Below are 23,779 nucleotides of genomic sequence, written 5' to 3' on the forward strand. Positions count from 1 at the left end.
TATATTATTTTTATATATTTTTTTGGAGATTTTTCTCTGTACACTACAAAGTGTAAGGCGATATTACTTGCCAAGTCTCATAGTACTAGGTCAACGGGAAGTACCCTATGAATTTTGATTCCCTTGAGAGTGTCGAAATATACGATTTTTGCGGCATAAACGGCCCTATCTTTTTTTTACGTAAACTTAGAAGTTTGATTTTTTCATAGCTTCAATGGACTGTAGGCCTGAATATATGGTTTTAATTTGAACTCGATACCTTCAAACGTTCCCGAGATAAAGGGTCTTGACAGACAGACGGACGGACGGACAGCAAAGTGATCCTAATATAATGGTTCCGTTTTTTCCTTTTGAGGTACGGAACGGAACCCTAAAAAATAACATTTATAAAGACAAAGCTTCAATAATCACGTCGTATCCGATCAAAATGATCAATACATTCACAAGTACCTAATACGACCTATATTTACTAACCTTGCTTTTTTTACAGTGTCAAAGTTTCATTTACATTGGTACCTAATGGAGATAATTTTAAAGCTCTCAGAGGGGTCATGGATAGTCCCACTAATCAAACTATTCGCATTGCATTAATTAGTGGTTCGCTTCCTGCAGCATGGCATCGATTTAAATACTTCTCAATTGCAAATTAGTAGCAGTACCTATAGTCATTGCCGATTAATTTGGCTCCGTATTTAGTTAATCTACTCCTTACAATCAAGTGCATATTCAAACGAGATCCAAGATTGAGTTTAAACTGTCGCGAGTCGTATTAACATTAAGCTAATTTTACGGTTTAACTCGATATCAATTAACTATTCAATTAAATGGGTAAATAAACCAGCTAAATGTTTATTTACAGTTTCATTTGATAACTCGTATCTTTACTCAATAAAAAAAAGGCTACAAATATAATGACCACCAAAAAATACTTTGGTAAGTACCCTAAATAAAAAAAACATGCTTACCAAAAAAAATTATTGAACACCAAAAAAATATGGCCTAAAAATACAAAAGTACCACCGTTTTAATTACGACTGCCCTTCAAATTGTATTCAAATACAAAATATATTGAATGACCACCCAAAATCATTAATGATCACCAAATCTTGAAGACCAAATTAATGCGATACTTTCACCTAAATAAACCACTATGATTACCAAAAAATGTATACATATTACCAAATAAAGTAAACTGATGCCAAAATTACTAGCCCCTCCCGCTCAACCCCCCATACCCCGCACCGCATACCTACCTAACCTAACCTACTTTTCTAGTAGCATTTCGTTATGCTACTAGAAAAGTACGTTAAACTGCTATCAGTTAAGTGGGTTAGGTTAGGTTAGCACTGCGACCCTTACAGAAACGAAATGGTACTATAATAGTAGGTTAGGTTAGGTTTGAACTGCGACCTTTACAGAAACGAAATGCTACTATAAAAGTGGGTTAGGATAGGTTAGAACTGCGATCCTCACAGAACCGAAATGCTACTAGAAAAGTGGGTGAGGTTAGGTTTCAACTGCGACCCATACAGAAACGAAATGCTACTAGAAAAGTGGGTTAGGTTAGGTTTGAACTGCGACCCATACAGAAACGAAATGCTACTAGAAAAGTGAGTTAGGTTAGGTTTGAACTGCGACCCTTACAGAACCAAACTGCTATCAGAAAAGTGGGTTAGGTTAGGTTTGAATTGCGACCCTTACAGAAACCAAATGCTACTAGAAAAATGAGTTAGGTTAGGTTTGAACTGCGACCCTTACAGAAAAGTAATGCTACTGGAAAAGTGGGTTAGGTTAGGTTTGAACTGCGACCCTTACAGAAAAAAATGCTACTGGAAAAGTGGGTTAGGTTAGGTTTGAACTACGACCCATACAGAAAATAAATGCTACTAGAAAAGTAGGTTAGGTTAGGTTTGAACTGCGACCCTTACAGAAAAGAAATGCTATCAGAAAAGTGGGTTAGGTTAGGTTTGAATTGCGATCCTTACAGAAACCAAATGCTACTAGAAAAATGGGTTAGGTTAGGTTTGAACTGCGACCCTTACAGAAAAGAAATGCTACTGGAAAAGTGGCTTAGGTTAGGTTTGAACTGCGACCCTTACAGAAAAGAAATGCTACTAGAAAAGTGGGTTAGGTTAGGTTTGAACTCGACCCATACAGAAAATAAATGCTACTAGAAAAGTAGGTTAGGTTAGGTTTGAACTGCGACCCATACAGAAAAGAAATACTACTAGAAAACTGGGTTAGGTTAGGTTTGAACTGCGACCCTTGCAGAAAAGAAATGCTACTAGAAAAGTGGGTTAGATTAGGTTGAACTGCGACCCTTACAGAAACGAAATGCTACTAGAAAAGTGGGTTAGGTTAGGTTAGAACTGCGACTGTTACAGAAATAAAATGCTACTAGGGGGCTATTCATAAATTACGTCATTTCAAATTAGGGGGGGGGGTCTGGACATCGGATGACGGTAGCATGAAGTAGGAGGAAATGGGGTCATTTGAAGCATGATTTTTGGATGATTATAGGGGGGGGGGTCCAAAATCGTCAAAAATCGATGACGTAATTTATGGACAGCCCCTAGAAAAAGGTGACGAAGTGGATTAATTAACTTGATAGTATTATATTAAATATTTGCACATTTTTAATAAAAATGTGGTTAAAATTTTGGTGGTCATAAACTATTTTTGGGTTTACAATGATTATTTTGGAGTAATTTGCTTTAATAGGATAGCAAGATTTAAAAATTTGGTTATAATATTACATTAAAATGGAGTTCTAATTTTGGTGGTCATTTACTATTTTTGGGTTTACAGTGATTATTTTTGTGTCATTTTCTTTAATAGGATAGCAAGATGTAAAAATTTGGTTATCATTTCACATTAAAATGGGGTTTGAAATTTGGTAATCATTTACAATTTTTGGGTTAATAATGATTAGTTTGGTGTCATTTCCTTTAAAAGGATACTAAAATGTAAAAAAAATTGGTAATCATTTCACATTAAAATGGTGTTATAATTTTGGTGATCATTCATTATTTTAGGGTGCTAAAATATATTTTTTTGGTATTAAATTTTACTAAATCTGGTGATCAGTTAAATAGCAGCCATAAAAAAACGTAAACACGGAAAGATAACATAGGTAATTCCTAATTATTTTAAGGCGACTAAAAACGTTCATTGCTATTATATACAAAACTTGATCAATAAAATACAAAACTTTAAAAAATATTTCCTCAACTGTTTACCATATCAATTAACTTTTTGTTAACAAAAACTTAATATCAACAACAACATTGTTAAAGTTTTTTTTTGGGTTTCCAGTAGTATCTTATTAAAATATAGAATATCGTTAAGTACAAAGTTATTCATCAAATATTGTTCACTCAGACAAACACAACTTAAAGTTGTTAAAGTAAATTTCTCCTTTTTCAAGCAATAAAAGTGAAACATATCGCGAGAGTGACACACGTGAGTTAAACCGTAGGTGAAATCCAAGATATTAATTTTGATAAAATTTCAATTGATAAATATTCATTACCGTCAAGAGAAGTTAGCTACTCCAGAGCTACTCTTCCAAACTAGTTTTCCGGTATCGTCCGAATTCAGACTACATCAGTACAATATTAGTGCTGCAGTATTGTACCCTGATATTACTGCTGCAAATATCAAAATTCTAGCATCAACATCGATTATGACATTTGCTGCAGTAATGCAGCCGACTGCATTGCTGAAGGAAACGTTAAAACAGTACTTTTAACGAACCATTTAGCAGCATAGCACTAAAGTGTCATTCTGTGGAACTTGCTAACTATGTTAAACAAACCGCCATATTGAAATTGTCTCTGACTGATGACTTTACTAGTGACTTTTGTTTACATAGTTAGCAAGTTCCATAGAATGACACTTTATATGGCAGCATTAATGTCGTGCTGCAATACTGCTGCAGTATTGCTGGTGTAGTCTGAATCCGAACTGTACCTTAATGCAACACACCGTGTTCACTTACCGAAGGTGTAATAAATTCCACTTATTTCGTGCAGATGAACATTAAGTGCTGAGTATATTTCCGAAAGAACTTTCAGAAAACAAGATTGTTATAAAGAAGTTTTAACTAAGAATTTATTATGAAGTAGTATTATAAGTAGTATTATATTTTTAATTTTTTTTTTTTCATTTTTCAAGAACGTAATTTAAAGGAAAAGCTTTGGAATGTAACTTCTCTGTAATTGCAAGCATCTGTGGGTCTAGTTACCTAGTTAGTTAGTTCTGCAGATAACTATCTACACTAAATGCACCAACTTATTTTTAAAATAAATAATAACCAAGCAAACCTCAGTGCTATCAGTACTTAAAAATTACTAGGAGTTGGAGGCCTATTCTAATTGTAATGGTTTTTTATATTTAATTCGTGGTTTAGTTTAGTTTTAGTATAAGTTAGTCAGTAAGCTAGATTAGTTAGTAGTTTTATGATCATACATCGGGGTTTTCGGAGCGGGAATGTTTCACACTAGCCAATTAACAGGTAAAAACTGTAAAAAAGATACTAATTTAACATTTCTAAGCACATTTGGACCTTACTACCTACCTACGTTTAATTCATAGTTTGGTAATTATTTTACAATAAACAAAGTTATAAATACACGAAATCATTCCCGCTCCGAAAACCCCGATGTATGTTTATGATCATATTGTATTGACATAATATTTTATCGCTAAATAAATTCAATGGAAAGAATATTGTAATTGAGTGTTATCAAATGGTTATTGATATGACCTGTTAGCTGTCAACAGTCACATTTCTGGCTAAAGAAATATGAACAGGCCTCTAGTTCAAATAGGTAGGTACAACTTTTAGTTATTGGAATCCTCGGCGATTTTCAAGTTACCATGCTAACATGTACAATTGTATATTAACTTAATAAGTATGTATGTAAACACTTTATTATACATAAGACAGGTTATGATCACAATAAAAACAAAATATGGAAGAATGCATGATTTATTCACATGAACATACAAGAGTGCAAGACATGCACTTATACACTACATTCTGCCATTTGGCATGTAAATGTTCGATGATATATGTAATATAGCCCCATTTCCTGCTAGGATAGGTACCAAATTTATAACTTATCACGAATGAATCCTCGAGACTAGTGTTACTTGACCTCAACAACCATAACAACTATGCATTATCGAAAACTATTGCTATATTGGCTTGCTGAAGACGGTGCGGTAAACCTAGTGAATACATAATCTTGAGGTTCACCCGATACTGCAACGTCATCGATATAATGTAGCTCAGTAGTTCAAGTTTCGCGCTTGCCTTACATAAAGCATATCCAAGTGTTCACTAGTTAAGTTAGTAATACTTGCCCACACTTAAGCGCATATTATACACTGTGCTCAGTTTTTGGCCCGCGGTGAAATCTGACCTACCGTCCAATAATAAGACTTTTTTAAACTACAACTTGGCATTGTCTTTGTCGCGTAAAATGACAATCAATATCCATCAAGAATATCCCTGAATGGCTATAAGAAAGCACTACCGAGACAGGACGTATAGTGTAAAATGTTCCCGATATCACGCAATAAAGATAAGAATAAACAATCTTTACTATAACACTTTAAACTCTCGCGTTTTGTACCTACACATATTTAATTACACAAACGGGTCTACCGCGATATAATTTCATTGTTTAATTAAAGGTAAAAACAATGAAATTATATCGCGGTAAACCCGTTTGTGTACATATATTTAATTACACAAACGGGTCTACCGCGATATAATTTCATTATTTTTACCTTTAATTCCGACGTTTCAGCCGTTTGCCGCCGTTTGTGTAATTAAATCTTCACTATCTCACTATTTTAGAAAAGATTTGGGTACGAGAGATAAACGACGTGATGGGCATTTTAAGTAAAAAGTGTATTTACTTTTTTTCGACATATTATCAACTTTTAGGTTATTAGAACTATTCAGAATCACGAGGACTACTACCGATTTAATAAGGAAATAAAGTGTTCAAAAAAATTTTCCTTTTTGTGACACATTTTCAAATATATTTTGTATGGACCTTCACAAAAGTGACGTCTAAATTTTGTTGGAACCACTGGGGAAACTATTTTTTTTTTATCTTTTTAATCAATAATCCTCGTGATTCTGAATCTAAATAAAAATAACCCAAAAGTTGGTAGTTTTTCGATAAAAAGTACATTTCTTTCATGTCCTGACACAGTTGAACTTTTGTAAGTCCTGGCGCACTCTCGACGATTAAGGCATTTAAAGTTGATGAAGCCTGTGACAAATTATAAAGTGATAATAAGTCAGCCGTCAAAAAAAACATACTGGTATTTATATCGCTCACAGAGTGCAGTTTATCTAACTAAAGTATTTACTTAAATACCTAGTGTTAATAAGGACACGACGGTAGGACATGGAAGAGTGTCAGTGATAAAGTGATAAGTAAAAGCTTTCCAAGCCAATTTCTGTCGAAGAACAGTATTACTTTCGTTACAGTAACATGCTAATTTTGTGACAATATTCAAGAATCTCAAGATTGATCTCTAACTTTTTGTCACTTGGTCAATAGACATGAAAGTCCGCCAGTGACATTAAAGTTGTTAAGAAAATAACCATACGTACGACGGTTATTACACCTCGAGATGACAAATGAAATAGATAAAGATACTTCTGTAGGGTGAATAAAAATAAATTCGAAGCTTGAAATATTTTTAATTCAAAAGTATTAAACCGTTAGTGGTAGCAGTAATTTAGTGCGATACCGGCGCTGTCCGTCCTCAGAGAACGCCTTTACTGCCACGGCCGGCGAGAGTCCGGCTTTACGGCTTTACAGACGCCTTTTCTCTTGCTCTTTTCAACCGAACTAAGAAGCATGTTCAGATTTTGAAATATAATATTTGGTTCAAAATATTATTGCGTCTCTTTCGAATCTTATAGTAGCCGCAAACCAAAGGACCGGGGTCACTATATCTCTTGCCATGATCAGGCAAGTGTCAATGATTAGTTTTACGACCCCGGTCGTGAGTTTAGTTTACGGATACTATAGTGGCTGATATCAAATTAATATCATAATTTTGAAATCTGGATATTTCCTTGGGTATTTTTTGGTAAATGGTAATTTTTTATGGTTTTCAGTTTTCAACAGTGCGAGATAAATTGTCATTCAATTTTCTTTGTGTATTACTGAATAATGTTTAGGTATATGTACCCAACTCCGCAGGTTTTGGAAGTAAAATTTAAATATCTTATTTCGAATGATAAAACCACCTAACATATCTAAATAAAGTTCACACAAAACCGCATAAAATTGCTCATTCAAATTTACTCATTTCGTGAAAACGAAGTGTTGATTCCTTTATAAAGGAGACAGACGTGCTCTATTGAGACTAAAATGAAAACAATGGATAGTAGTCCAGCCGCATTGTTCCGCAGAAGTATCAGGAGCAGCACACCTTACAAAGCCTGTCATTGTGCGGCGAGCCTTGTCCTAATTCCCCTTCATTTCTTCATGCAACAATATAATAATAGACGGGAAAGCGAAACAAGGAAAATTGACGTCAGGCGCCTGGAGGAAAAAATTGCTTGCAAGAACCCCTTGCTTTTACGACGACTATGATGCTAAAAATACTTTTTGAATAAATCAAATGAAACTAACGAAGTGAAATACTTATACTTAGTCAATTCACAGATTATCAACAACTTCTGTGATAAATAGTTATAAACGTGTAAAACTCTCCAATAACTATATTTTTTTCTTCTTATTTGTTGTTTGCTATTTTTATTGAAAAAGTTTGGCACTACGTTCAGAAACTTACAGTTCTGAACATATCCCACAAATCGCACAAACGGAATTAGTTTTACACCCAGTGACATTGAACGATAGATTTTTTTATGTCGCTAATTAAATACAAGCTACATTGGATGAGTCGCCAGTCCTTTATATGCAAAACAGCCCCAACGTTACCCTATTATTTTTATACGTAAAGACGCTGACGGGACATTGATGGTCTGATGATAAAAATAACCTCCTATTATGAACACAGGGCTCTGCTATTTATGTTAGACCCCGCAAAGGAATGTTATTTTTAAATGTGTGGCGTGTAATTTTTAACGTAGGTATATACCTATTGTGACGTGGAGACAGAAAGTTACGCCGTATTTTTATACACAAGTATTTTTTGAAGTTCTGTTCTGAAAACACATGGGTATTTTTTTAGGCACGGACAAGGCCATGCCTGTTTCGTTCATTAGATTTAGTTTTAGCGACCACACTGAACTATAGTAATTTTTATATTCTTGGTGCGCTCAAGTAGTGTGTGTACCTACTGTGCTAGATGTTATTGTCAGTGGAGCTGATGTACTTGGCTAGATGTTATTATCATTACTTAATACTTGTATTTAGGTAGTTATTAAGTTTGCTTTATGTTTACAGACACGTACTTTTACTGTCTAATTATTCAAAGCACACACTATATGTACGTAATTACTGTTTTTTGTCTGGCTATAGTTTAAACTCACCTTCTCCCACGTGTTAGCTTAGTTTTGTTTTTTAATTTAATTTTATTGTGTTTTTCTCTCTGGTTGCCCTGAAAACCAGCGCCATGGCTAAGTATATTAGCCATCGGTAAATGCTGTGGCTAAGTATATTAGCCATCGGTAAATGCTAAGTGGCATCCATTTTGGTGTTAGTATGTATTAGAATAAGATGTATTTTTAGGTTATGTTTTATTTTGACACCAAATAAACTTTTTCTATTCTATTCTATTCTCAATATAAAGCAGCAGTAGACCTATCCAAAAGTCAATAGACATGAAACTTTGTTGTGATTGCAGGGTATCGCGTGTTTTGTGTAACTATAATACTTAGGTATTTACGCGCCACTAATTAGCAGATGTACTAATACAAAAACTTTTATCTTATACGGGTGCCATGTACCATATAAATTGTCTGGATCCAGCAACGGGAAATAAGTAGTTTGTACTAGGTATTGGTACCCGGACAGCCAAAGAGTCCGTCACCGTTAAAAGGTTCGCCAAATTTAATTGTATGGGAAGTTTCATACTTCACTGCGCATCGATGTTGATCAGTCCGCCAATTGTCGTTAATGGAACTAGAGCTAAGACGTTTTTACGAGCGTAGGGTGTTGTGTGTCTTGTAATTTAACACTAAATAAAAAATACCATTATTTTGTGAGCATTGGGTGTTGTGTGCGCTATACTGTGTGTAGTTCATAAGTCAGACTTTCGGTTGACCAAAAGTAAGTGTTATTTTTTGTGAGCGCAGGGTGTTGTGTGTGCGCGCCGCAGGGCAGCGCGCAAGGCGGTGTGCAAGGCGGCGCGCAGGTACCGCCGGGCGTGCCGCACTCCACCGCGCCGCCCGGCCACGGCGGCGTCCGCAGGTACGGTCACCGACCACATTTCATTTACCAGACTATATATTATTAAGCACCACACTAGAGTCTTTTGAGCGTCGGCGTCTAGTTAGCTCTATGGGAAATGGCGTCGCTGTGCAATTGCGCCAACTGTGCGTCGAGCTACAGCCATAAAGTTAACTAGACGCCGACGCTCGGGAGACGCTAGTGTTGGCTGGCCCTTAAACTCGGTTATCTCAAAGCGACCGGAGTAAATTAAAGTTATTTCTGCTGTTATTAAAACAGTAATCAATATAAAACTTGCGCAAAGCTCTATTGAATTTAAATTATATCCCCGAACCTTAACTGCTTATTTCCTTGGTTTTAATTTTTAAAGTTACAGTCAGCATCAAGTTTAACTGCCAAAGAGGCAAAATACAAACCTCTGTTACCACAGGTATGTCTATGTAAGGATTATTTTACCGTATACTTGGCCACATTAGTTGCCACCAGTTTCTTGTTTAATGCTGACTGTTCAAAATATATGTATGTATAGATTTCGATGTCCCTTTAATAAAATGTATTTCAACAGTCGTTCATTCCATAAACTTCATTGAGATAACAGAGTGCAATAGTTTAATTATATTACAGAGCTGTAGATGTACGATCAACGTCGATCAATTAACCATTAACCATTATTTAAACGCCTATGTAAGATAACAGAAAAACAAACATACCTACTTTGATCGGGACATCAACAGCTTTAGTTCAACGTAGGCCCGGGGGCCAATTTTATAAAAATACGTTACATTTTAGCTCTAAGTATATCTCGTAATTAATGATAAAATCGTATTAATTGGAATTTTACTGAAACTCAATTTGGATATCATAACACTGCACAATGCAGTGGTCTGGCATGGTTTGTGGTGGACGTACCGTTTCTACTTATAAGACCTATTGTAAACCTATAAAAGCAATAAATAAATAAATTATGAACCGTTGCTAACATTCAAAATAATATGTGTATTTTCTAAGTTCCTTTACGTAATTGAGGAACATTATTTCGAAAACGACTATGTGACGGATATTTATTAAACCGGTCTTAAATCTCTAATATAAAAAAATATTTTGAAGTCTAGGTTCCTACTTACTTTGTAAGTCGTAGGAAGCACTCAGTAGTAACACTCGTAAATCCGACAATCAATTTGTCACGAAGCATCTGAAAACTTTCCCTTGCCTAAGCTGGAGAAAAGTTGTTAGGAATAGATATTCGGTTATTGGATTCACGGGTTATACTGGCAGTGGAAAACAATGTTGCAAATCGGTATTATGTATATGGTCGTTCACCTAATGCAATCGTCGAATACAAACATTGTTTGCAGGCCGTGACCACCCTAGTGTGATTGTCAGATCAATATGTTTTCTGAGGACCAGGAGCGGCTTCCAAATCTGTTTTTGATTTAATAATGATACCTTAATACTCGCAATGCATCTCGGTCGCCCTAATATATATCTAGTATTTTGTTAGAGAACTCTCGATAACGAAAAAAATCATAAACGCGCTACATTTAAAAATAAAAAACCTCGAAATACCGGGATGTGCTAGAAAGGCAGGTATGTTCAAAGTTGATTGTAAGAACTTCGCTTCGCTCGTTCGTTAAATATACGAGTATAAGTAGGTATAAGCGAAATGCACGGGTGAATGATAACAGATTGATATCAAATTAGCATCAGTTTAAGTTGGAATCGGTCTTCTGCATTGATATCAAGAATCCTAATGGCAAAAAAATTTGTCGAGTAGGTATAAAATGTATACAGGGTAGCTTTCTCACAAGACATGTGTGGCTGTCAGATAATGTTTGTAAATGCACACAATCCTACAGTTCTGAATTACGCATTCGTGGTGTAACCAAATAATCAGTAGGTAACTGCCATGGCACACATAACTGATACGTACACATAAGCTGATCCGGATATATGTCGAGCTTAATGCAAATGTATTGCATAAGTATTACTATGTTTTGTGGGTTAATATGAATTACACATACACGCGTTATATGTCTACGAACCTGATGAAAGATTGCTGATGATTGGACTGCCCATCAAAATTAAAAACGATCTACTTCTTAATGATTTAATACATACATACGTACATGTGATGTGCTAATAAACAAATAAATCCAAAGAACAAAACAGCTGTAAGAATAATTAAGTATATACCTACTTTATATGATTTTAATTACTTAGATTTTGATAAAATTAAACATGTCGAAACATTAAATTTACAAATTGGCAGATATGCAATTATTTACAAGTGATTCTAATATAATAGTAAATATGTGTACTTACCTAATTTTTAGAAGGTAGTTTTTACCCATATCAGTTAATCCTGACGACGTCAGAGTCAATTTTTGATATTTAAAATGTAGATAAATAAAATAAGATAATGCATTTGTCATGCTGAGGTACAAAGAAATAATAATTTATTGTATCATATTTTACATAAATCTTTGATGCTCTGTTTTATTTTATCTACGTAAGTTAGCATGAAATTATAGGTAAACCCCCAAAAGGATGCCTCGAACTCCCAAAGCCGGAAACATTACATACTACGTAGTCAGATTGAATAAGGTATTTGTTCTGAACAAGAAGTTTCTCGGGCGAGTCTCACCTGAACCAATAGAGACCGGTAGCGCGTCAATAAAGTTCACCCTGCCATTTAGTATTCAGCGTAAGCTCGGGTGCTCCAACTTGCAAATATACCTAGTATTTATTTTAAACTTTATTGCTCTTTAAAAGGGTCCGGTAAACTTTCATAACTATAACAATTTTGTAAAGTGGAATAACTTCAAAATACACCGGAAAAATTGGGTGTGAAACATACTTAGAGAATGTTGCTGACTGCGTTGCTGTCAAATAAAAGTCAACTCAGCTTCCCATCATCCAACAAAATATGCTCATCTACGGTTGGCGTTTTACGAGCTCTGTATTATTGCGCTATTGTCTTTTACTCGAAGACGTATAAAATACTAATGGTGTTATTCATAATCGTCTGTCAAATCTATCAAACGGTTGATAGAGTCTGTGTGGAAAGAGAAGAGTCGAAAATGTATGGAATCCAACACATTTTACGACTCTTCTCTTTCCGCACAGACTCTAATCGTTATCCCAATCCGTTATTTAGACATTTCTGTTTGTTAGAAACAGACAAAATTTAACAAAGGTTTGTAAAAGGTTGCTAAGTTGTATGAATAAGGGGGAAAATTCTATCTAAGTATTTTATATTTTTCGAGAGTAACAGAAACCAAAACAACAAAGTAACTAAATAATAATGCTCGTGCACATATATAAAAAAACAAAGAAAGAAAAATAATGGAAGTGGATTGTTTAACTCCCTTATTTGTGTTTAATTGTGTCCCCGTATTATCCTCAAGCATATTACAGATATACCCACAACCAACATCTTCTAAAACGTAATTAGCGATGCCGGCGTCACAGAAAGCGTCTGACTTCTGCAAAGTTGTTAATTAATCTAATATACCTGCAAATTATTTAACTATGTAGGATTATTCATCTCTTCGCAACTACAAATGAGCTTAGCTTCAAACTCGGGTACTTCTACTTACCTTAATGGGTATTAAGAAAAGGTAATAGGGTAGATATTTGCTGAGAGGGTCGAATGGATTTACCCGAATTTAAGGTAAAGCGACACAAATGTTAACAAGTCACGACTCAGTATACAAAACCAAAGCGTGAAAATTTCTATACAAAGTAAGCTACGATTATATACAATTGTAATACGATTTAGCGGCGTCCAACTTGAACGTAAATGAAATTGCTACCCTATATACTACAAATGCTATTCAATGAATTCAGTAATCAGCTGTGAGTGTTATGAAATTAAACAATTTACCTAAATCAATTGAGTATTTGATCGTTTAATTCTGCATAATCAATATAAGAAAACAATTTCGTTTAACGCAATATCATTTTGAACAGAGCTGTCTAGTTTCTCTATTCACTGAAGCATATTCAAAGCGTAACGAAGGTAAATGGCATGTCAAAGTCCATCGTCTCTCACAAAAATTCAATAAAGCTATTTTGGTTATCATATTCGTGGTTTCTGAACACAAAAAATCATCAAATGATGTAAAAGGCAAGACTTCTTTTAATCCAGTAATTTTGTCAAATTTTGTAACCTGGCTCTTTTGCGTCAAATCCGGTAGTTCTGATTTTTTGCAGACTTATTTATGATGTTGGCCCAATGAATAATACTAGTTTGTGACTTCGAGCGCCGAACGCAACTTTGTCAAATATCGAAAAACCCGCGAAAATTTCGGTTTTCTTTTAAATTTGGGCCATTATAACCCTAAAGGTAAAGGTTTTTGATAGTGCCTTCTCAGGACGTTTTTAAAGTGGACTAAATTTGCTACAATACGAGACTAGAATTGTCTCTGTACATCTACGAGTAGTAGTTTCCGAAATTAAAGCTTTCAAAATTTATATTTTTTTGAAATTGTGTTTGTAGGGTAAGTATGTGCAGTGAGTATGCACTTTTGTCTCAGGCGATGCAGCTTGGCACAATTGTTCCTAAGGTCAAATAAAGCTGATTTGAGCCGGTAGACACGAGATCGTACCGTGCTTACCCCCCAAAAAAGGGAGGCGCAAGGGTCGGATCACCAGGTCCAATCTATGCTATATTTCTTCCTGCTTTTAGCAACTAGGGCAAGTTATATATCATTTTCATATAATTTAAGGACGAGCACATTATATTCATACTATTAAAACGCCAAGTTAAGTGTTCTTTTAACATTTTTAACCTTCGATTTTGGCCATAATTACATTTCTATGGAAATCGTCACTCAATCCGCTACATATTTTTCCAAAAAAATGTATGACTGCCTGCTTCGAAGTGATACTTTATAGAATAAGGAATCCCTAAATTATATGAAAATGATATATCACTTGCCCTAGTTGCTAAGAGCAGGAAGAAATCTAGCATAGATTGGACCTGGTGATCCGACCCTTGCGCCTCCCTTTTTGGGGGGTAGGCACGGTACGATTTCAAGCTACCTGGCCAAATCAGCTTTGTTTGACCTTAGGAACAATCGTGCCCAGCTGCATCGCCTGAGACAAAAGTACATACTCACTGCACATATATATACATACCCTACGAACACAATTTCAAAAAATGTAAATTTTGAATGGTTTTATTTCGGAAACTACTAGATGTACAGAGACTATTCTAGTCTCGTATTGTAGCAAATTTAGTCCACATTAAAAACGTCCGGAGAAGGTACTATCAAAAACTAGTCCTTTAGGGTTATAATCACCCAAATCTAAAAGAAAACCGAAATTATCGCGGTTTTTTCGATATTTGACAAAGTTGCGTTCGGTGCTCGAAGTCACAAACTTGTATTATTCATTGGGCTAACATCATAAACACGCCTGCAAAAAATCAGAACTACCGGATTTAACGCAAACGCGAAATGTATAAAATTACTGTATTATTTCGTTAAATTGTGATTTTATTTCGTCGATATCAGAGTTTTGCTTGAACCGCACGCAATGAAGTGGATGTAAGTAAATGTAAAGCACTGCAATCATTGCCGGAGGAGACCCAAGGGAATCGTTCACATCATGTTTCATTGGACTATGAATCTGGTCTGCGGTCAACGGTGGGCAGCCCCTACGTGCTAATCATGAAACATAATTACACTACATCTACAAAAAAAACAAATGCAAAATTGACAGTTTCATTACTGTATAAATAATAAAACGATGATCTGGGTTCTGATTGTATTTTTAATTACAATTACACCGAATGTAGATATGTAATGGTACTAAACCTAGGAATTTATTAAAAAAAAACCTTTCATTTCCCGTAAAATAATAAAAATTAATAATTTGTTTCCTTAGAGAAAAAAGAAAAAATATAATATGTATTTAAATCTAGTAGTTTTTTGTATACGACTTTTCCTTAGGTATATCTTTTTGAGTTATGTACTCTCTCTCGGTTTAATTTTTATTGATTACAAAAGAAAAATTCTTGTTTAAGGATAATCTACATAAGCGTTCCGAAAGCTGTGTCTTTATATGATAACATAACTGATTGCTCGAAAACCACCTCATCTTCTTTGCTTTTTCACTCTTGGGGAACACATAGGAAAGTTTCATACATCGGTACAAGTGCAGAGTGCTACGCCGTAGACCACACGTCGGCTACGACGTTGCTACGTGCTAACGTAGCATGCCTATGCTGTCTCGAAACTAGGAGAACTTCCAGGGCAAAAGTTTATTTTACTTCTTTTCTGTGGTTTTTACAGTTTAATTGACTACTTCTACTCTGTGTAATAGGGTTCCTATGAAAATCGAGTACGTTTTAAATGTATTAAATTATTATTCTATCTTCTATTTAATGTAAATTATTGATATTTTAGTAGGTACCTAAATTAGAAAGAAAATTGTATTAATAATTAAAATACTATCAAAACCTTAACCTAGGGTGCCGCCGTCAGCGGGACAGGGCACAAACTACCGGTGGTTAGGGCCACAGAATGAGACGCCACCTGAAAATAAGTAATTCTTTTTTTACATTTTTTTTTTCATGAAAATATGCCACTAAAACAGTATGACATATAAAAAAATATGGCGTACTGTTATATACAATACACTTTTTAATTATACAATATGTACAATTGATAAGCACCAATGCATTATTTATTATTATAATAACGGCAACGATTAAATAAGTACAATGTAGGTAAAAATTTATTTATACATAAGCGCACAATATTTATACATATAATTAGATAAATTCTAAAATATAGCATATTGAGTAGTAAGCGTTGAGTTCATTTTGATAATGCTTAGCTTATTTGATATTAATTAGGTATCCGTAGCGCTATTGATTACACCAATAATCGCCCACGTACTCTGTGGAATTCTAATCACGGCGCACATACATGCACAATATTAAAATTGCATTCCTGGCGTTGCTCTGCGGTAGCCGTTAACGTAAATGATGTACCCGAGTTGCCCTGCATCGGAGGGTATTCTTAAATGCAGGAAGTTTAGTCAGCAATTGAAGTAGTGTTGTTAGGTGAGGCGGTGACCGACCGTGCCAGCGGTACCGGCGCATACAGTCGGCCGACGCCTCGAATACCCGTTATCTCGCCCCTCGCCGTCACTCTTGTGTGTACGCAACGTACAACAACAGACTCTTTTCGGATCCCACAATTTTTCTTGTACTCCACTGTATGTTTCTGAACACAACTGTTTATTTTTTCAATGTCACATTACCAAATTTAATGTCACGTAATGTAATATTTCATTATCTGCTACGAAATGGGTGCGACGAGACAATGTAAGTAGACCGTAGTACATCTACAACCTAATTACCTATGTACGTTCAGCAAGTTTTATTTGTACCAATTTGTATGGGAACCAAACGCAGAAATTGATAACGAGCGAAGCATCGATTGTTGCCAATGGACGCAGATTGTTGTAGACTTTCGCTGCATGACAATACAATATTTTTGGTATTTTATTTGCACGTTTGATTCACCAGTAGTATTCGTATTGGGAACATGATGTTAGTGTAATATTATAACGTATGGATGTCAAATGTTACTCTTTTAATCGGGATATTATTATATACTATCGTTATTTTAAAATGGGAACTCTTATTTACTTAAATTATGTAAATTAAGTTCCATTGAAGTTCTAAATGAATAAAACAAATCTATTATTTAGTCAAATAGAACACGACGAAGTTGCGAAATTGAATTGTTTTGTAAAACATAATTCGACTAACGAGATATCGAAAAATACAGTAGACATTTTACAACAACGAGCGAACGAAATCGCGTCGTCGACTGCCCGAGGTTTGATAGCATTTTATTTGTGTCTTATTGTTTAGCAGATAATAAATTCAACTTGCTTTAGAGTTTATAATATTACAATAATATTAATGTTTTACTATTTTGTCACGGTAGTTTATGATTGCATTCGCATGCACCTTTTTACTAGGCGAATCCCGCACGACCGCAGTAAATGTCATATGGACGGAACATGGCAACAATTCAATTTCGCTTTTTTGCTGTAATTACGTAATATCCTCAAATTTGTATGAGCAGCTTGGCATTGAAAGTTTGGCTTCACGCCAAATTTATGATCAACGGCACCTTTGGCAGTTTTGCTGTCTCATTACGAGGGGCACAGCGGGCGAACGTCGGCCTCACACCTAGTCGCCACTCTTCGATCTGCCGCGAGATGTTCGCGCGCTGTGCACGCTCGCATGAGTACCTGTCGAGCAGTCGAGTGTTGATGCATGCCAACGTGTTCATATTTTGTACGCAGATTCAGTCAGTATTCCAGAGGGCGGGGATATCGCGACTGGCGCACTCGTGGAGACCCCACGCTCATCAACTCACTCTGGCGCAGTCGGCAACCACTCGGTATCCGGAAACAACTAGGTGAGATATACATAATTACTAAAGCAATTTGCTGATAGATTGCCAACTTGTATCTTCAAACCAATATTTTTTAAATTTCAATCAAGGGCACGGGTAAACTTACTTAGATGGGCTGCGTCCTTGTTCGAGGTAATGCTACCGAAAGTCGAAGTGTATCACATTCCATTTTCTAAGCTCCGCATTTAAACGTGTTATTTAGTGGGTCTCTATTGTTTCCCAAATAGTTTTAAGTCATAATGTATTGTTTGTCCGAATTTTCGTTAGTCATAATTGGTTTTTTTCACAAACGCGTAATTTTTCAGGATTGCCATAAAACAAACCTAACCTAACCTATCTATAGAATAACCTTACGAAAGTCCTGAAAAGTTAACGGTTTCAGTTTTATGACTAACGATAATATGATAAACAATACATTATAACTTAAAACTTTATGGAAAACAAAGGGACCCCGTTATTTAGTATAGTTAATACTATTGGTACTTACTCATTATTTTCATAGATATATGGCGCCAAGCCAAAAATGAAAAATTTGTGTACTAGGTAGGTACATGCAAAAGTACGAGTACTCCTTTTTTTAGGAAATCTAATTTTAATAACTAGTATTGAGAAAACAACAAACCTATCTGTGGTCTGCGAACAACTCTGACCACTGTTTATTTATACTGATTATTTATACTGATATGTTTTTTTTTATTAGTTTACATTGTAGGTACATTCATTAAATATTCTTCCATTACGTACCCCCCTACTTGACCCCTAGAATAGTTATTTAAGATACAAGTACGGAAAAGAGGAAATTCTAAACGAGTGGCGATAAATTAAAACACGACCAAATTTGAATCGACACGAGATGCGAATTACTTATTTGCACGTGTATTGTACAACGTTATACAGTACATATGCTGCCCTCCTAAGCTGAATATCTCAAAAATAAATGACATTGAAAATGGAATTTTCACATAAAGAATGTAAGGTACCTATTTGTTTGCATTAAGTTTTTATTTGAGATACCGCTAAAGGCCCATTAAACTTATGACATACGCCCGAAGAGTGCTGTTTCCCGCACTAGTGTCTGAAAGTAGGACCATATGTACTATAAATATCATTACATACCCGTTTCAGAAAATATGCTTGTACAACCCTGGAGGCGTATTCTGATTATAATTGCAGGTTATGGATTTGATCTGGATTTGTTGTGGATATGATATTCAACCAGAAATTTCACTTTTGTCCAGCTTTTGTCACTGACAGATCTTACCCATAAAAAATCAAGGTAAAATTCATATCCTGTTATACAATCAGAATACGCCTCCTGGTGTCCGAATCAATTTACAATAGAAATTTCACTCTATAGCAAGGCCATGGTATAATAATATACTCCGCCTGGTACTCCATTCCCGTCTTTTCTAGGTCACCTAACTGACACAAGCCTACGTCATCATGCGACAGCGCTATATGATAATATGCGATAGCGCTATATATAGCGGCCATGTTATTGTGACGTAGGCCTGTGTCACTCTGGGAATAGAAGACCATGTTTTATTAGACTATGAGCAAGGCGTCACATTATATGAAAGTTATTGAGTGAATTTGTTATTGTTAGTATTTAATACCTATTTCTAAAAAAAGCTAATGATATATATATCGTCTACAGGGAACGCGGAAGTGTACATAGTCCTGGCCCTGCTGATTGGGTTTGTGACGGTAGTGGTGGGGTGCTGGCTGTCGGACAACTGCTGGTCGCCGGAGCCGGAGGACATCCTGGCGGGCGGCTGACCCGTGGCGGCGGGCGCGTGCACGCACGTGTAGCGCCCGCCTTCGGCCGCGGGCGACCGCGACAGCCCGTCGGGCGCGGGCTCGCTGTCCCCCGTGCTGCCGCCGCCGCCCGCGCGGGCGCCCGCCTTGTTCCACGCCGCGCGCCACTTCTGCCGCGGTGCCTGCCTCCGACTCCCCTGCGACAGGAGGACCGCACCACCGGTTTTTTGACCCGAACCGTTGCGGCCCTCTTGCCGCATACATGAAAAAACTAACGGCAATCTCATCTCGACTATAGCTAATGGTGGAGTGTGTGATAACGAATAAGTGATTAGAAAAGACTAACTGTTGTAATAGACTTTTGTAAGCGCGTTGTAGGTAGGTACGATAATAAACCAGACGTGGAAAGTCTTTTCTGAACTTTAAACGGCGACAAGGTGTCATTTTAATGAACTGCAAGAGCTTGGGGTAAGAGATTTATTTAATTATTAATACAAGTATGTATGTACATCAATGTAAAGTATCTTATTGTAATAATACGAGACGATTTTCCTATGCGCAGGTGAGCGCTCGGGATTATGTAGCGAAGTAGAAGCTCACTGTATTATCAGATGTTTCCCAGTAGGCAACGCTTCTAGCGGTCCCTCTAATTTCCTGGACTTCACCTGACGCAACACTCAACTCACGTGGTGCGACTGCGTCTCCCTTTGTAATACTTTACTGTTGTTTCTAAAAGTATGTGCCTTGAAACGCTTTTCTCGACTTGACTTGTAGATTAGAACGAGTTTTGAACCATTTAGAAGAAATTTCTTCTCTCTGTCTGTTAGGACAAGTAATCCCATAAGTGCATACACATCATGACCGTGCCTTGACCGTTCTATAGACTATGAGAGGGACGTAATTAACAATAGGATTTTAAATTACGCTTTCCTCCATTTGAGGTAACCTACCAATGATTGCTTTGGAGTCCGTAGTGTCCGGCTTGGTTTGTTGAGTTTTCAATGCGCGGTGCATCGTTAGCTGCTCGAGGACAAGAGTTAGGACCAAAGTCTTTTGCTACTTGTGCGTCAATTGGATACAAACAGTTCTAAACTCTTCACAATAGGATAAGAAACAACAATGAGAGACAACGACATGTACATCTAAATGTAGAATTTGGATACATTTTATTGGCATTTTTACCTTAGTACCTAAAAGTTTTTGTAAAACCATTCATAATGGTTACCTGCTAGTAAATTAAACGCTTGATTAAAATAATATTTTTTAGCTTTCTGGATCCATCCAAATTAAAATAATGATTGTTACAAAATTAGCTTTGGGATAGCGCCTGCCAGTTAAATAGCTTAACGAATTAATTAAATAAACATTCATAACAGAAGAATACTAAGTACCTGTAAGCATTGTAGTTGTGTTTACGAATTCGTTTAAAACTGATGGTTCAAATAAAAAATATTCCTACCTACTTTGTACTAACTTTTCTAAAACTATATTTTAATCGTGCGGAATGGGAACAAATTCACATCAAAGCAATGAAATCCTTCAATCGTAATCCATTCTGTGAACGCATACCAGAAAAATGTAAATTCACATTTGAATAAAAAAAAACGCAATTAAATTTATTCTCTGTATAAATGGACATAGGTACTTATTAGGTACATAGAAAAAATGTATTTTATGCAACACGTTCCCTAATATTGCTAGGTATGAAGGTCTGATCTGATGACATATATGAAACAAAGATGAGCTCATTTCATAAGAGGTTGTACGTCAAGAGCTGTAAGTTATATCTAAGCCAAAAAACATTCCAGAAAGCAAACCTATACGAGTACCTATCCAATAGGTATTTAATAATATTTATGCTTAAAATTAGCGAATAAAAATACTTCTGTTGATATGATTCGAATTTATCGTTTATGTATTTTTGGTTTATTGCTGTTTCTGTGTAGGTATCTAAATCTGTGTATGAAATGAAAGAAGGCTAACAAAGAGAGTGTATTAGGGAGAAGTAGAAGTGGGAGTTGGAAGGGGTAGACCTCGGCGGACTTTCTCTGATCAGATCGGGGAAATCCTGAAGAAAGGCAAGGTCAAGAGCACCTAAACCCGCGAGCGTGTATGTGGAATGTTATGAAAGTGAAGGAAGCGAAAGAGGTATGTCAGGATCGTAGCAAGTCTCTGCCTACCCCTCCGGGAAATAGGCGTGATTATATGTCATTAATATGTCTGTGTATCTGAATTTTAAAAATTGTACCGTTATTCACATTCCTATTTTTGTTTAATAAGAATTGAACGTAGAATATTACCTTACACTTAACATTTATTTAATGCGGTACATAACTTAAGTTTAATAACGAAAGGGGTAAGCATTTTATAATAGTACCTACGAGTATGTATCTATTTTATGCAAGTCACATAACAAGGATTCTTAAAATTCGAGGACTGAAGTAACAAAAAAACCAGGCATAGTCGAGTTTTGTAACAACCGACCGACCCCAGAATTTTAAGACCTTATGTGTCGTTGTATATAAACTTTATCTACAACGCAAGAACAACTTATTATTAGTAAAAAAAAAAACAGAATACGGCCTTTTACAACAAAAATATTACAGGGTTCTAATGATCACGAGAACGCTGTTATCAGTATTCTTAAAAAAAAAAACATTTGAATACTGTCTATGTTCTACTGAAAACAATATTATTTTAATAATGCTATCAGTTATTTATTTGAATAATTTTAGTTCATATCTATGCTATCATCAGGTACTTAGAAATGTAAGATTGAGAAGATTCCCCCATTACGATTACCCACAAGAATAATATCGTCTTATACCTAAGGTACTCAAGTCGCAATGTGAATATAGGCAGGTACATATGTATAGCACATTTATCTGAATAGTTATCATTTAGAAATCATTGTACTTTGTGCCAAACTTATAATAGTAATTATTAGCATCCGGACAAAATGAATTTTCAACATTTTCATGCATAATAAGTATTTTACATGAAACACTATCATAGCAATCAGAGCATAGACTATGGCTAAAATGAATAAAATGCTGTTCATAATAATACGAATCCATCAACATTGTATAGAACTAAACACCTAGATTTTACTCGTATAGACATAAGAAACCCGACTGAATAGTCAACATTCATAAGAGTTAGACGATTGTAGATAAGCATTTTATTTCAGTGGATAAAGTAAATGAGTGTACAGAATTAGGCAGAACACTACTTGTGCTATTTGATAAAATCATACGTTCGTCTTTGTTAATCGATCTTAACAATAAATGTATTGTGTCTTTTTGTCTCAATGTTTATAAATGTGATTTTTGTTGTAAAGGTATATTCTAGACCATAGTTCAACATACCTACTTAATACATTGCTTCATTTTAGGCTTCCTAAAACCCCAAGACTTTTTAAATCTTAAAGCTTGTATTGTATTTGTCTCATTAACTTACCGAAAGGTGACCACGTGGAAGCCAGGATCACAGCTAAATCACTGCAAGTATTTTCAGTGTCTGAAGTGAATAGCTTTCCAGCGTATAATTATTTTTGCCGTTTAAACTAAACGATGCTTTATACTTCTTGGATACCCAACTTATTTCTTATTGATAATGTGCAGGTACAAAAAATATTCTTGATAAATGTTCTCTTACTATTTAATTCCCTACACCACAGCGTCCACGGCAGTAGGTATATCTCTCCTGTTTGACATCATATTAGTTGTTATTGCATTCCTATAACAGAAGTTTGTGATACCTTATAGTATCGAAATAATAGCAACTTGGTTTTATGACTAGTGTGGTAAGTATACAGTTTCGAAAATGTAATCGTCAATTTACATTGTGGTGCATGGTATCTGACATGCGTTTTGTGCACGCATTATAAATTCGATAATCTTCTGGAGGAGTGTTTTGTAAGTGGATTGGATTTCTGGTAAGCTTGGCTGATATAGGAATTGAGAAAAAAGTAAGCTCAACATGATCTTAGCGATTTATGATAATGTATGTAATAAAATAATTTATCGCAAATACTTAATATAAATGTATAACAAACAAATGGTTTTATTTATTTTTGTATTTAGGACCTATTAATTAAATTGTTAAAACCGGAATAGTATATTTTTCTCCATGTTAACAGTATTTAAGTAGTCATTACGCAGTAAATTAGTGTTATTA

The 23,779-nt window shown here is 35.5% G+C and overlaps 1 protein-coding gene across 2 annotated transcripts in view; it reads left to right on the forward strand.

Annotated features, from left to right (window-relative positions):
• Positions 1-21,157, forward strand: part of LOC134791448 (uncharacterized) — a 53,354-nt gene extending 32,197 nt beyond the window's left edge. The window contains exons 3-5 of one of the 2 annotated variants that reach the window (XM_063762469.1): positions 9,302-9,416; positions 17,730-17,845; positions 19,500-21,157. In XM_063762469.1, coding sequence (XP_063618539.1) covers positions 9,302-9,416; positions 17,730-17,845; positions 19,500-19,621 — 353 coding nt within the window. In that variant the 3' untranslated portion in view covers positions 19,622-21,157. The remainder of the gene's footprint in view (positions 1-9,301; positions 9,417-17,729; positions 17,846-19,499) is intronic. The other variant, XM_063762470.1, reaches the window with a different exon arrangement.
• Positions 21,158-23,779: the final 2,622 nt, after the last annotated feature.

Source organism: Cydia splendana, chromosome 6 (genome assembly GCF_910591565.1).
Source record: "Cydia splendana chromosome 6, ilCydSple1.2, whole genome shotgun sequence".
In the NCBI taxonomy this organism is placed as follows: Eukaryota; Metazoa; Arthropoda; class Insecta; order Lepidoptera; family Tortricidae; genus Cydia; species Cydia splendana.